We start from the raw sequence: 13295 nt of genomic DNA on the forward strand, positions 1-13295 counted from the left end.
TTTAGTTTTTTTTAAGGAAGTGTATCTCAATCATTTTCCACCTAGATACAGGGCTGCCGAGAATAGGCAGGGTACTGAGGGGGTGTGGCCAAATAGATGCAGGTGTTTCCATGAGGCCTAAAACAAAAACTTAGTTTTCCTGGTGCCTCTCAGCGTTGCCCCCCTCCTCCCTTATCCGCTTACCCGGGTCCCTCCAACAAGCCTGGGCACAGATAATTAGCAAAAGCCCCCCACCCCTTCTCAGCACCCCTGCCTAGGTAAGCCCTGGCAGCCCATTTACGTCATTTGTACCCCCAAGATTTGCAAAGAAAACTATTTGTTATGAATGTAATTGCTGTTAGATTAAATACGTTGCGAAGCTATAAATAAGCCATAAACAAGATTTTTTTTTTTTAAATGAAAAATTAAACGACAAGTAGAATGAATTGTACGCATAGAGCTCTCACATATTACATTTGACGAAGAATATAAAATTGGAAATAAAACTATAGTCAACGTATACAGGCATGGATAGATATCAGGGTCTTACTGTGATGCATGTTGCCCAAGGACACTGCTTTCCCTATCTGTCCATAGATTAGAGCAGTGGTTCCCAAACTTTTTTGAATCATGGCGCCCTAAAGCATCAGAATTTTTTACACGGCACCCTTAGGTCAAAAGTTTCTTATTTAGAAACAAATTTTAAATTAAGTGAATTGTGTTTATATGTCATCCTTATGTTCAATTGTGTTGTGAGAGGCAGGATTCACTTCTGCTTGTCCATATGTTTTATGATTGACAGCCACCAGCACTAGCTTTGCCTATAGCATTGACCATAACTAATTTGAATTGATCCTGGACCACCAATCCAAGGCACCCCTGCAATGCGCCCCCCCCTCTCCCCAGGGTGCCACGGCACACAGTTTGAGAACCACTGGATTAGACCATTCAGATGTGAACAAACCTTATCTCACTCTCCTCCATTTGCATCGGGTTACCTGAGAAATAGGGAAAAGAGACGGCTAATCTTTTCTCCTCAAATTAAAAAGCCCATCATCTATTTTACTATTAATTGATGTGGAACAGATATGCAGTGTAATGTAATATCAGGTTAGAAAAGATTTCTCTTAAAACTCACCCTTCCTTGCCTATAACATACACGTCATCAGTTGCCAGTTACGTGTCATGAAGCCAGACCAGAATTGCTGCTTGTTATTGTTACTGCATGTTTTCAGTTTTAAGGAAAGGAAACCATTATAGGCATTAAATGTATTACATGAATACACTTTTCAAACGGCTGTCTGTATTATGGTTATGGAGTTAAGTAACTTTAGTGGTTAACTTTTTTTTTTTAATATACATGTACATTCAATTATGTGTCTGGGGTTCTAGTTTGTACTGAGGTAACTTGTTAGAAAACCATATTAAATAATTGATATGACTAATGTCACTGCTGAACACCGTGGGGGCAATTCAAATGTTTGAAAAGTCGGTTGGGTGTCTGTTTTTTCCTGTCTATTAGATAGGAACAAACAGACACCCAACTGACTTTTCAAACAATTGAATATCCCCCCATGTCTGCATTTCTGTTCTTGTACATTGTTCTTATGTAGCACTATAAACCTTTGTGCTTTCTTTATAAATCTCATTGTATTGTACATGAATAGCAGACAGTGGATGAGAGTGATCACATTACATATTATTCTAGTTGTATGTCTGACTGTTCTGTGTCTTGCCTAGCCCTGTCATAGGATACACTACGACATGTGGTGCAATGACTCAATCTAGAGAGACCTGTATGTATTTCATACAGGAATGCTGAAATAAATGTACTTTTATTGAATGTACAAATGATTAAGCCTGTATAGGAAATTTGATCTTGGAGCTATTGTTTCATTACAAGGTCTATTGTGCCCTGTAATTGGTTGGTATCCAGTCCAAACTGCCAACATGTTGACATCCTCAAATTGTGGACAGGTTCACAGTGTCAACATTTGAAATGTCACCATGTGAATTGTCAACATTCTGAGGATGCAGACGGCTAGGTTTAGGCACCGCTGGCTTTACTACCAAATCCCTGTTTATTTTTATAAAGTTTTTTTGCGCGGCTCATTTTCTTTGTAAAGTTTGCTATTTTCTTAATGATGTTCTTTGGCACTACCCTATAAAATAATGATTAGCAGCCTTAGAGCTTGTTCACACATGTATAATCACAAGGAAGTTTTTTTTACAATACAGTCCCTTGTACTGGCAGTGCGCGGTCATGCATGAGAAATAGGTTATGCGGCATCCTAACATTATAAGCGCAGCTTAACATTTTACAACGTAATGGAGGGAATCGCACCTTCAGCTCTGGTTTGTCCTATTTCCACTGCACTGTTATGTGTTAATAAAAAATGGTTAAAGGGCAGATGTACTAAGCCTTGGAGAGAGAGAGAGAGAAACTACAAACCAATCAGCTCCTAGCTGTCATTTTTCAAACACAGCCTGCAACATGGCAGTTAGGAGATGATTGGCTGGTTCTTTATCTTTCACCACTTTATCACTCTCCAAGGCTTAGTACATCTCGCCCTAAGTGTGGAGAAGCTCTTAACATTAGCACGTGGCCACTCACCTCACTCTTTGCTTTCTGATTAGTCAATTCCATTATTACATTTTTTACTCTTCTGTTAGATTGCCTAGTTTTAATTTAGACGGGTCAAAAACATATATTTTTTTTCTTTTAGTTTTACCTTTAGGTTTTTTTTTTTATTCTTTTTGACATTAGAGTAGCTGGACCTTTTTTCAGTGTAGTTTATAACTCTGTACAGTCTGTTGTACTTCTGCCCTTCCTATTGCCAGTGTGTGTAGAATATTTAAATAAACTTGTGATTTTTGATACATATTCACTGTTTCAGCTCTTTTGTTTTTTGTTTATTTTAGATTAATGTGAATAACCTTTGAAACACAGCGATAGGGCTGTTAATGAATGACCGACTTGAGAGACGATAAATGAGGGATGAAATTATTAAAGTTTATTTACTTTTAACTTTACCGCAGTGGAATGTTTGGAATTAGAGCAAACTATGTTTGAGCTTCGTACATGGAATCGGTTTTGTAGTGCATACGATATACTAAAAAATGTAAAAACAAATAAATACTAAGGGGTAAATTTACTAAAGTGTTTAAAACAGAGAATTGGTGATGTTGTCCATAGCAACCAATGAAATGCTGTCTATCATTTCTCTATTGCCTTTTAAAAAATGATAGGGGAAGCAGTCAATTGACCGGGATCCAGGCGGTCAGGATACCGAAACGTAATCCTGACACCAGCTGAAATACCGGCGGTCGTAATCCCAACCGCTTGCTGGTTTCCCCACTTGGGTGGTGGTCCACGCCACCACCCGATGGGGAATAGAACCCTGTGGTGAGCCCGCGAGGGGACACGCTGCTCTCGCCGCCGGGATCTCATTCTGATCCCAATGATAGACAGCATCTGATTGGTTGCCATGGGCAACACCACCAGTTCTCTGTTTTAGAAACGTTAGTAAATTTACCCCAATTTACTGGAGATATGATCTAACCATGCAAGTAGTTTACAAGCTCTTTGCAACTTTCCCTGTAAATTTCAATCATTTGCAGACTAACAGTACCATACGTACTAGTTTTATTTGGGTTAGAGCACAAACGTGCATAGAAAGAGGAAGGAGAGGTAGACCTGTGGCTAATCTCTTTCCTGCTTGATGAAGGACTGCAAATGTAGATTATTTATGTAGCAGTTACAATACCTTTAACGTGTGTATATTTGTCTGCTTGTTTTGTGTGAAGCAGTGACTGATTTTCAACAGACTAAAAAGAAATTACGCATTTATTAGTTCAGATTTTTTTTTTACATTGAATTTAATGTTGGGTGTTGATCCTGAATAAGTGTCACGGGTATGGGTCGTTGGGTCGACCCAACTTAGGTCTCCCACTGAAGGTCGACATGCATTAGGTCGGCATGTACAAGGTCGAAAGGTCAACATGAGGTTTTTTTTGGTGTCGTTTTCTCCGTAAAGTGACGGGGAACCCATATTAGTGCACCGTGTCCCCTTGCATGGCTCGCCATGCTTCGGGCAAGGTGCCTCGCTTCACTCGGCACAGATTACCGTTTCAATCGTAGTCCACGTGGATCGTTACGTATGAAAAAATCCAAAAAAATAGATTTTTTATAAAACTCATGTCGACCTTTTGACCCGTCGACCTAGTACATGTCGATCTAATGGCATTGTCGTCCTTCAGTGGTCGACCTAATGAGTGTCAACCTAAGTTGTATCGACCAAACGACCGTAACCCAATATCACTGTGAACACTAAGGAACCCCGCCCGTGCCAGCTCTCTGCATCTTGTGGTACATTGATATTAATATCGCATCTTGAAGACATATAGAAGTGTCTGAGTCACTACAGGAAGTAGTGACAGAATTCTTTCTAAAAGCGCAAAGTGCTGTCCTTAGTGGGGCTTAACACAGCAGCCATGGAAAGTCTGACTTAGCACCTTCAAAACTACCAAAAGAAACACTTTATAACAGTGGTTCCCAATTTTTTTGAATCACGGTGCATTAGGACATCAGAATTTTTTTCACGGCACCCATAGTCAAAAAGTTTCTTATTAAGAAATTTAGAAATAAATATTGAATTAAGTAAATTGTGTTTATATGTCATCCTTAGGTTAAATTTTGTGGTGATGGGCATTTACTTGTGTTTGTTCACATATTTTATGATTGACAGCCACCAGCGCTGTTTTTGCCTATTACATTGACCATAAATCATTTTAATTTGGTCCTGGACCACCAATCCAAGGCACCCCTGTAAGTAACCCGAGGCACCCCAGGGTGCCACAACACAGAGTTTGAGAACCACTGCCCTATAGAAATGTTTCTGTAATTTAATGACACATTACCAATCTCAAGAAAACATTGTTTCGCATGCAAGACTCACACCCGCTTGTGTGTTGGGCTACGTTGCTTCTATCCTGCTTTTGCATTTCATTTCGCCAGTGTCTGAAATAGTTTTCTGGAGGCCTAGTGCTCTTCTTGGGCTTCACAATGTATATTTTGGGCAGTTTCCTAAATACCAGTGTCCCAATCCTCATCTAGAGAAACATTACGTTTCCAGAAGAAAGGAGGCTGAATATTGGCCAGCTGAGTAAAAGAAAAATATTCTGACACCACACAGCGAACTGAGGGGGATATGTATCAACGCTTGGAGATAAAGTAACAACTAATCATCTCCTAGCTGACATTTTTCAAACACAGCCTGTAACATAGCAGTTAAATGCATATTGGTTAGTACTTTATCTCTCCACGTTATCTCTCTCCAAGGCTTGATGCATCTTGCCCTCAGTGTCTGTTTATACTTGGAAATCTTGTGTCCACAGTAACTGCCAGTAGATGGCAAGAAGCACATGGAAGGTAGACTGTTATTGGGGACAGACTTCACCCTTAAAGTAGCTAAGTAAGCAACATGGATAACCTGCATTACTGGCAATATGGTGGCAAACCTCAGGATCCCAAGGACACTAGGATCTAGACATGGTCTTGTAACATGATGATGATCTTACCTCTAGAGGTCTTACCTCTTGAACTTTCAGTCCCTGAATAACAATTCTGTGAAATGTTCTATCACCCATTACCAATTTCTTTTGCAATTCAAGTATGTTTGCCTGGGTCTAATGCGGTAGTTTATCATTAGAAGACATTATGGAAGACTTGATTCAAGCTCGCCTTCATGAAGTTCTCTGCTGTAGCAACTTAATATATATATATATATATATATGTGTGTGTGTGTGTGTGTGTGTGTTTACGGTGTTCGCTCCCTCTGACTGAAAAAAGGTTTAGAAAAAAAATGAGTTTTTGGTAAAATATTAAACTGTTTATGCAGTCTACAGGTTCCTGCTACAAATATAAAGTACTCAATAGAACCCCAAATCACTTATTTTGTTATGTTTTGTTCTTAGCTGATATCATTTATAAATGTTGGTATCCTTCATATTCTGATATCTGGATATTGTCTGTGTGGTGTGAAGGCTATATTAAAGTGCTATGCCCAGCACAATAACTTCTTCCCAGCATGCTTAAGCCAGACATTTTAAAGAGCAGTGCTTTTCATTACCTTTTTACATTTTGAGCTTCAACACACCACCCAAGTTACTACACTGTTTACCCACCCATGTTACTGTACTGTTTTGTTTTGTTTTTTGGTCTTATTTTTCCCTCCCGACATTGTACCTTGAAAGGTATTACTGGCTTGCAGATACTACATATCATGTCTTAGGAATTTAAGACATACTGGGAAATTATCATTGGGGTACTTTCCTGCAAACTCATCATGACATATATATTTTAGGTCTGGGACAATTTTACCTTCATACTCCCCATCTTTCCGTATTGACAGAGACATGTTCACTAGTACAGGTAAGACCAGGCCCCACTGTGCCACAGACAATGATCATTATTGATGGTGCTAGGTACATAAATCCTCAGTGTGGCTCACTGTTATCGTAGGAGAGCGACCTTACGAGTGTGACATGTGTGACATGAAGTTCATCCAGAAGTATCATCTGGAAAGACACAAACGTGTCCACAGTGGAGAGAAGCCCTACCAGTGCGAGCTGTGTCAGCAGGTGGGTAATGCCAAAACCTTGTGCCATCTTACCACCCTCCCCTTAGCTGCTCAGTCTTTGTTATTGTTTAATTGCAATTAGTTACAGAGAACAAAATCTTACACTATTGGGACCAATCCATTGTCAACTGATGGTCATGTTTGAGTAGTATGATAGGTAGCCAAATCATTAGGTGTACTCTGGTCTCTGGCTGTGTAATTATACCATAGTTTTTTTTAATTATCATTTTTTAGCTGAAAGAAAGTGCTGATTGATAAATGATATGTTATTTCAGACAGTGCATCAGATATTTCTTTAATGTAGAGGTACCATGTACAAGTGACAATGGTGATGTCTGTACTGCACAGTTGGCAGAGTTCCAGCTCCCGCAACTCTAGTAATCTTCTAGTCTCTGAGGTGGGAGGAGGATCCTCCTGCTGCTCCCAGACACTTCCGCTCTATTACTGTTTTGGCTGAGAGCCTATATATCATTAGGTTCTTGTTACAGTGTATACTCTATATACAGATTTTATTTAAATAAAACAAGAAAAATATATATAAAATTTTATTTTATGTTTGCTTACGTTTCTCTTTGTTGTCTTTTTTAGGCTTTCTCAAGGACAGACAGACTTCTGAAACACAAAAGAATTTGCCAGGGATGCCGCAAGCAAAGATCTATAACTACTCCTGAGATCGAATTAGTGTTGTAGCTTGTGATTGATAGCTGCTCTGTTTCCACTACTACTACTACTTTCACTCAGGACATTGCTAGTAAATCCGTGACATCTGAAATCACTTCCCTGAAGCGCATGGCTGGTGATATCGACAAGATATTTGGCCATATCTGACCTTTTGTAATGCCCAAAATAGCAAACTTAGATCTAAAGTCTAATGATCTGAGAAGACTAATTCAGTAATATGTAATCAGTCCAATGTAACATAGTTCTGTGATGAAATACATTTCATTTTCTGTAAAAAAAAAAAAAAAAAGGTATATTTATTTTAAGGGCTCCATGCAGATCACTCAATTGAAAGATTCCATATTGCATGCTGGCACATCCTTGAAAACTATTCTTGAAGCGGCAAGCGTTTTCTTGAGAATGGTCAGTGTGCGTCTGTCACCTGAAATGAGACAATAAGGCAGCATGTAGTGGGTGGACCAATGTGCGTGAAACTGTAGCTTATTAACTCACTAGGAACTAGTGACCTCACCCTATCAGTACACTAAAGTGCCTCAGTGACATCCATGGTCCCCATAATGACTTGATAGGCTGTATTCTTACAATAGATGCCTACAGGATGTGTAGGTGACAGGTACAAAATATGAAATGTTTGATGTTGGGCTACAACCTAAAATGGAAAAAATATTTTTGGGTGTAGGGCCTAATATGTAACAAAAGTTTATGATGAATTATCTGCTACAGTGTTGTCTGAATCTTCCTGTTCCTCCAAACTTATATTCCGGGTTATTGCCAGGACAACCGGGGTCCAAGTTTGCTGGGAGTGGTCTGAGAGAAATAACCCAGGAAAAAATAAATAAATCCCACTTTACCCCAGGAAGGACCCAGGTAACGGTGTGGTGTCGATATCTCCAAGCGTCAGCAGAGGGAAGACCCATCACTTACCCCAGTCCAGTTTAGAATGTAAACAGGTTTTCAAGTGGTCTTGAAACCGTGTTCAATTAACCCAGGTTGGATCCGGGCTCTTGAGGGGATTGGTGGAAAAAGAGGTATGACAGTAACCTACCACCCTCCAAAAAACAAAACCCAAAACAAAAACTTCCTACCTATTTACTTACAGTATTAGTAACCTGCGTAGAGCAAGGGCAGTTACAGCCATTCAGTTCATTTCAAACCATCCTTGTGGGAAGAGAACAAAGGATTTTGATGTTGAATGATTAGACCACAGGTTCTCAAACTCGATCCTCGGGGTGCCACACAGTTCAAGTTTTACAGGTCATATGGACTACGGTGATACATAGTGCACCTGTTGGGTGACCTGAAAAATGCGAACTGTGTGGGGTCCTAAGGGCCGAGTTTGAGAATCACTGGGTTAGACCCATTAGAGACCCAGGAACATAGTAAGCAAATGTCAAATATGCAGTTTTTAATTTAACTTCCAGAAACTAATTGTTTAGTTTTCGGTGGCGTTTGTTAAATGTCTCATTCAGCCTGAAGGAGATGCTGTTTCCATCTATAGCTGATTTTTGTTTTTGTTTTTTACAGTAATGTCTGTAGAGACAGTTCAACCATTGAAGGTGCCTGAAGTTTCATTAGTAATGTGAGATGCAAACATACTCTGTAAAACCTGAGAAGATTCTAGTAACCTTATTAGAACCCTTATTACCGTGTAATAATTTTAAGGTTTAGACTTGACTACATTTCAAGAAGGAGAAATATATACATAGATATGGAATCATGTTAATTGCTTAGTTTTAGAAGATAAAGTAATAAAGTTAGACCTAAAAGGACTAAAGATGGGTACACACCTGGGCGACTTGATGGCCAGCTGGCCGTTGTGCCGCCCGAGCAGCCAATTCAGGTAAGAATACACTCTTACGGGCGCTCGGTGTGTTGCCCTGACATCACAGCTGGGCGGACATTTGAATTTGTCTGCCCAACTTTGACTTCAGTCCCCACAGCAAGACCGTCCGTACACACAGCCAGATGCGCCGACCTGTCGACCATCTTACAATAGATTAGCTGTTAGCTCGAATGGCCAATATATCTAGTGTGTAGCCAGCTTTAGAAAAGTCCCAGTAAATTGAAGAATGATATAGTTTGTGTGTCCGACTAATAGCTCTCCTGCTGTGTATGAGAATTCTGCGCCACTTAAATCTTTGGAAAATGTGTGCTATTTTCTTCCATTGTTTTTCTCTCCTGCGGTTATAGTCTGTGCTCCTCTAAAAGAGCAGTCGCTGCTTTTATCTGGCCATCTCCAGAGAGCGCAGAGCTTCCCACTATAGGCAACAAATCGTGGTGCTGCTGCCAGGAGAGGATCCCCACCTAACTACTTACTATAGGGAAGATAGGAGACTGAAGGGGAGATGTATCAATCCTTGGTGAGAGCTAAAGTGGAGCAGTTGCTCAAAGCAATCAAACAGCTTCTGTCATTTAAAAGACTGTGCTTGATTAATGACAGGAGATGATTGGTTCCATCACACAACTTCTCTACTTTATCTCCAAGTTTTGATACATACTCTTTAATAAGAATCCTAAGGAAAGGAAAACCCATTTTAATCCTGCGGGAAATATAAGGAACAGAGATCGGCTACATTGGTTTTTTTTGTGGTATCTTGAATTAATTAAAGCTGGGATAATTTAGTATTAGAATATAATGAGAATGGCACACCGACAACCACTTCTCCATCTCTGGGTTACATGGAAGGGTGGACCTATACTGAATGGAGATGAGGGGGTTTAAACCCAATTTGAACTATTTTAGCACACGCCAACTGAGCTAGCATTAACTGTATTAATACTGAGTTTAGTCCAAGCTTTAAATATCACAATGTATATTTGTAGTATTAACCTATGCTTTGTCCAGCCGTGTCTAAAGCCCTATAAGACTACCAACTGCTGTCCCAGGGCAAAGTACCATTTATACCTTATTATAAGCCATTTTCCTCTTATATGTATTTCATACATTAATGTGAACAACATTTTAGAGTTTTGCATCTAAATTCAAAGAAACAATGTTGAACAGGTTAGAAAGCGACTCAGTTTATTGTACAATGGTAATGAAAAGACTGTGCTTTAATTTATAAGGATATGTCTTTATAAATGATGTGATACCTTTCGACTATGAAATGTGACTTAAACACAGCTTACCGGTAAGAAGTTATCAGCTGTGTCAATCAATTCAGTGTATGTTGAAAATCTTTTACGTCTAGTTTATTTTTTATTTGATTTTTAATACATTTTAATACTTTGCAGGTTTTTAATATTGTGTTAAATATGTGATGTGGCGCTACTCGGTGAAATTAACTGTAGCTTTGGAACAAATATGCAGGTATTCAATAAACTGCTTTTTTGTATTATGCCGTAAATTCCATTGTTGTAATAACACCCTCCATTACAATTTGGAAGATCTTCCAGAAACTATTGCTCTAATCTTTGGCTGTCAGACTTGAGCATTTCTAGGTCCTGGCACCCGGATTCTAGGCCCCAAATTCAAAACACTGTTCATTTTTAGTTGGTTTATTCTGTAATACTGGTGTTGGCAGCTTAATTAATAGGTTGTAAACATCAACATATTTGTTACACTCCCAATACCAGTATAAATATAATCAAGAGAAATTTGCTTGTTTATTAGTGTGTGGTATCCTTCTTTATGGGTCTTCCGGAACTTAGCCAAGTGTATTCAAGAGATCTAGTCCAAGGCTTTAAATGTAACTACTGTATTAATACTTTTATATGATTATTTTCACACATTTTTGTTTCTCAGTAACTTTAGAGTAGAGGTTTGTTTTGTAGTTTTAGAACACTGTGCAGTCTGTTGTATGTTATTTTTGCTTCTTACTGCCGGTGTATGTAGAATATTTAAATAAAGTTGTTTTTTTATATATATAAAAATCTTCACTGTATTGTGTGTTCTTTTAAGTTGTAAAGGTTTAAACCCTTGAACAACTGTGATCAAATTAGTAACTGAATGTTCTTAACTTATTTTATTTATAACGTCTTTTAAGGGCAGATAGTAAATCCTAACATAGGGCTCCTTATTTTGTTCTTTTATTTCCTAATTGCATACATTTTTAACTTACAACAGTTTGTTTCTTTGGGTTCGATTAAATTAGTGAAGAGTGGGGTGAAGGGCCATTGCTGCTGTATGGAAATACCAACTGCGACTCCACTTCTCGTCCCCATCACACCCATGGACTTGCAGATTTTTGTAATACCTTATGTCCAAAAATAGCATTTCTGTATGCAAAATAATAAAAAGTGTAAAATTTGACAAATGTACCGTATGAGCCGTGGACAAGTCGCTGCTGTACATAACTGCTCCACGGAGCCCTTGTTTAGCCAGCACTGTTAGACTTGAAATATTTGACTGAACCAAAGATGCATCTAAAGCAGCTTCTCACAATTAATCTGCTCCTATTTTGAGTTGCTCTACCATAGACAAAAACTGGGACCTAGTTCAGTCTGACTCGATCTCCTCTAATAAAAGGTCAAACCACTTCTCCATAACCTTCACTGCCCAGGCTGAGGCCATACTAGGTCTACATAAATGGACTTCAGCACATTTTCACATTTCCTGTCTGAGCTATCCTTCGATAATCATGCCATAGGAACAGCTACCCTTGGTGACAGTTCTCTATGTGCAGTATCATTATCTGAAATGTGGTATATGGAAGGAATCCTGCGTGGCACCTGAAACTTATTTTCTCTTACGTCCTAGAGGATGCTGGGGTCTACATTAGTACCATGGGGTATAGACGGGTCCCTTGGGAGCCATGGGCACTTTAAAAGTTTAATAGTGTGGGCTGGCTCCTCCCTCTATGCCCCTCCTACCAGACTCAGTTTAGAAAATGTGCCCGGTAGAGCCGGTCACAGCTAGGGGAGCTCCTAGGAGTTCTTTTGGTTTTATTGTTTTTTAAAGAGTTAGGTACAGGGAGGCTGCTGGCAACAGCCTCCCTGCTTCGTGGGACTTGGGGGGGGGGGGGGGGGGGGGAGTAGGATCCTACCCTAGAGGTTAATGGCTTTTATCTCCACTGATAGGACACTGAGCTCCTGAGGGTGTTGATCGCAAGCCCCTGAGGGGACCGCTCGCTCCCGCAGCACTGCCGCCACCCCCTAACAGAGCCAGATGATGCGGTGGTGAGTATGACGCCGGTGGGAATGGCGGCACAAGGGTGGGGAGCGCAGCTCTGAGAAACTGCGCTCCGGAGGACTCAGAGGTACATGTTGTGCAGCGCTGTGAGGGGCGCCCTGGGCAAGGCTAATACCCTAACACTGGTCAACTATGCTAACAGGGGCTAATCACACTGTTAGCAGCAAGAAAACCTCGGGCCAGTATAATATAATAAGTGCGGGAAGACGTGCCATTACAGGGGGCGGGGCTTCTCAGAGCGGATCCAGCACTCACCAGCGCCATTTTCTCTAACGTCCTAGTGGATGCTGGGGACTCCGTAAGGACCATGGGGAATAGACTGGCTCCGCAGGAGACTGGGCACTCTAAAGAAAGATTAGGTACTATCTGGCTCCTCCCTCTATGCCCCTCCTCCAGACCTCAGTTAGAATCTGTGCCCGGCCAGAGCTGGGTGCTCCTAGTGGGCTCTCCTGAGCCTGCTAGTAAAAGAAAGTATTTGTTAGGTTTTTTATTTTCAGTGAGCTTCTGCTGGCAACAGACTCACTGCTACGAGGGACTGAGGGGAGAGAAGCAAACCTACCTGTCTACAGCTAGGTTGCGCTTCTTAGGCTACTGGACACCATTAGCTCCAGAGGGTTCGAACACAGGCATCTGTCCTTGATTGTCCGTTCCCGGAGCCGTGCCGCCGTCCCCCTCGCAGAGCCAGAAGAACAGAAGCTTGAAGATGGCGAAAACGGCGGCTGAAGACTCCTGTCTTCATTTAGGTAGCGCACAGCACCGCAGCTGTGCGCAATTGCTCCCAGCACACTTTCACATTCCGGTCACTGTAGGGTGCAGGGCGCTGGGGGGGGGGGGGGGCGCCCTGGGCAGCAATTGAAGTACCT

At 40.7% G+C, this 13295-nt stretch overlaps 1 protein-coding gene across 5 annotated transcripts in view; it reads left to right on the forward strand.

The window, feature by feature from the left end:
• ZNF740 (zinc finger protein 740) overlaps window positions 1-11174 on the forward strand; it is a 103831-nt gene extending 92657 nt beyond the window's left edge. For all 5 annotated transcript variants that reach the window (XM_063952096.1, XM_063952100.1, XM_063952098.1 and 2 more), the window contains 3 exons: window positions 6345-6412; window positions 6503-6621; window positions 7209-11174. In XM_063952096.1, coding sequence (XP_063808166.1) covers window positions 6345-6412; window positions 6503-6621; window positions 7209-7310 — 289 coding nt within the window. In that variant the 3' untranslated portion in view covers window positions 7311-11174. The remainder of the gene's footprint in view (window positions 1-6344; window positions 6413-6502; window positions 6622-7208) is intronic.
• Window positions 11175-13295: the final 2121 nt, after the last annotated feature.

Source organism: Pseudophryne corroboree, chromosome 2, assembly GCF_028390025.1.
Source record: "Pseudophryne corroboree isolate aPseCor3 chromosome 2, aPseCor3.hap2, whole genome shotgun sequence".
Taxonomy (NCBI): domain Eukaryota; kingdom Metazoa; phylum Chordata; class Amphibia; order Anura; family Myobatrachidae; genus Pseudophryne; species Pseudophryne corroboree.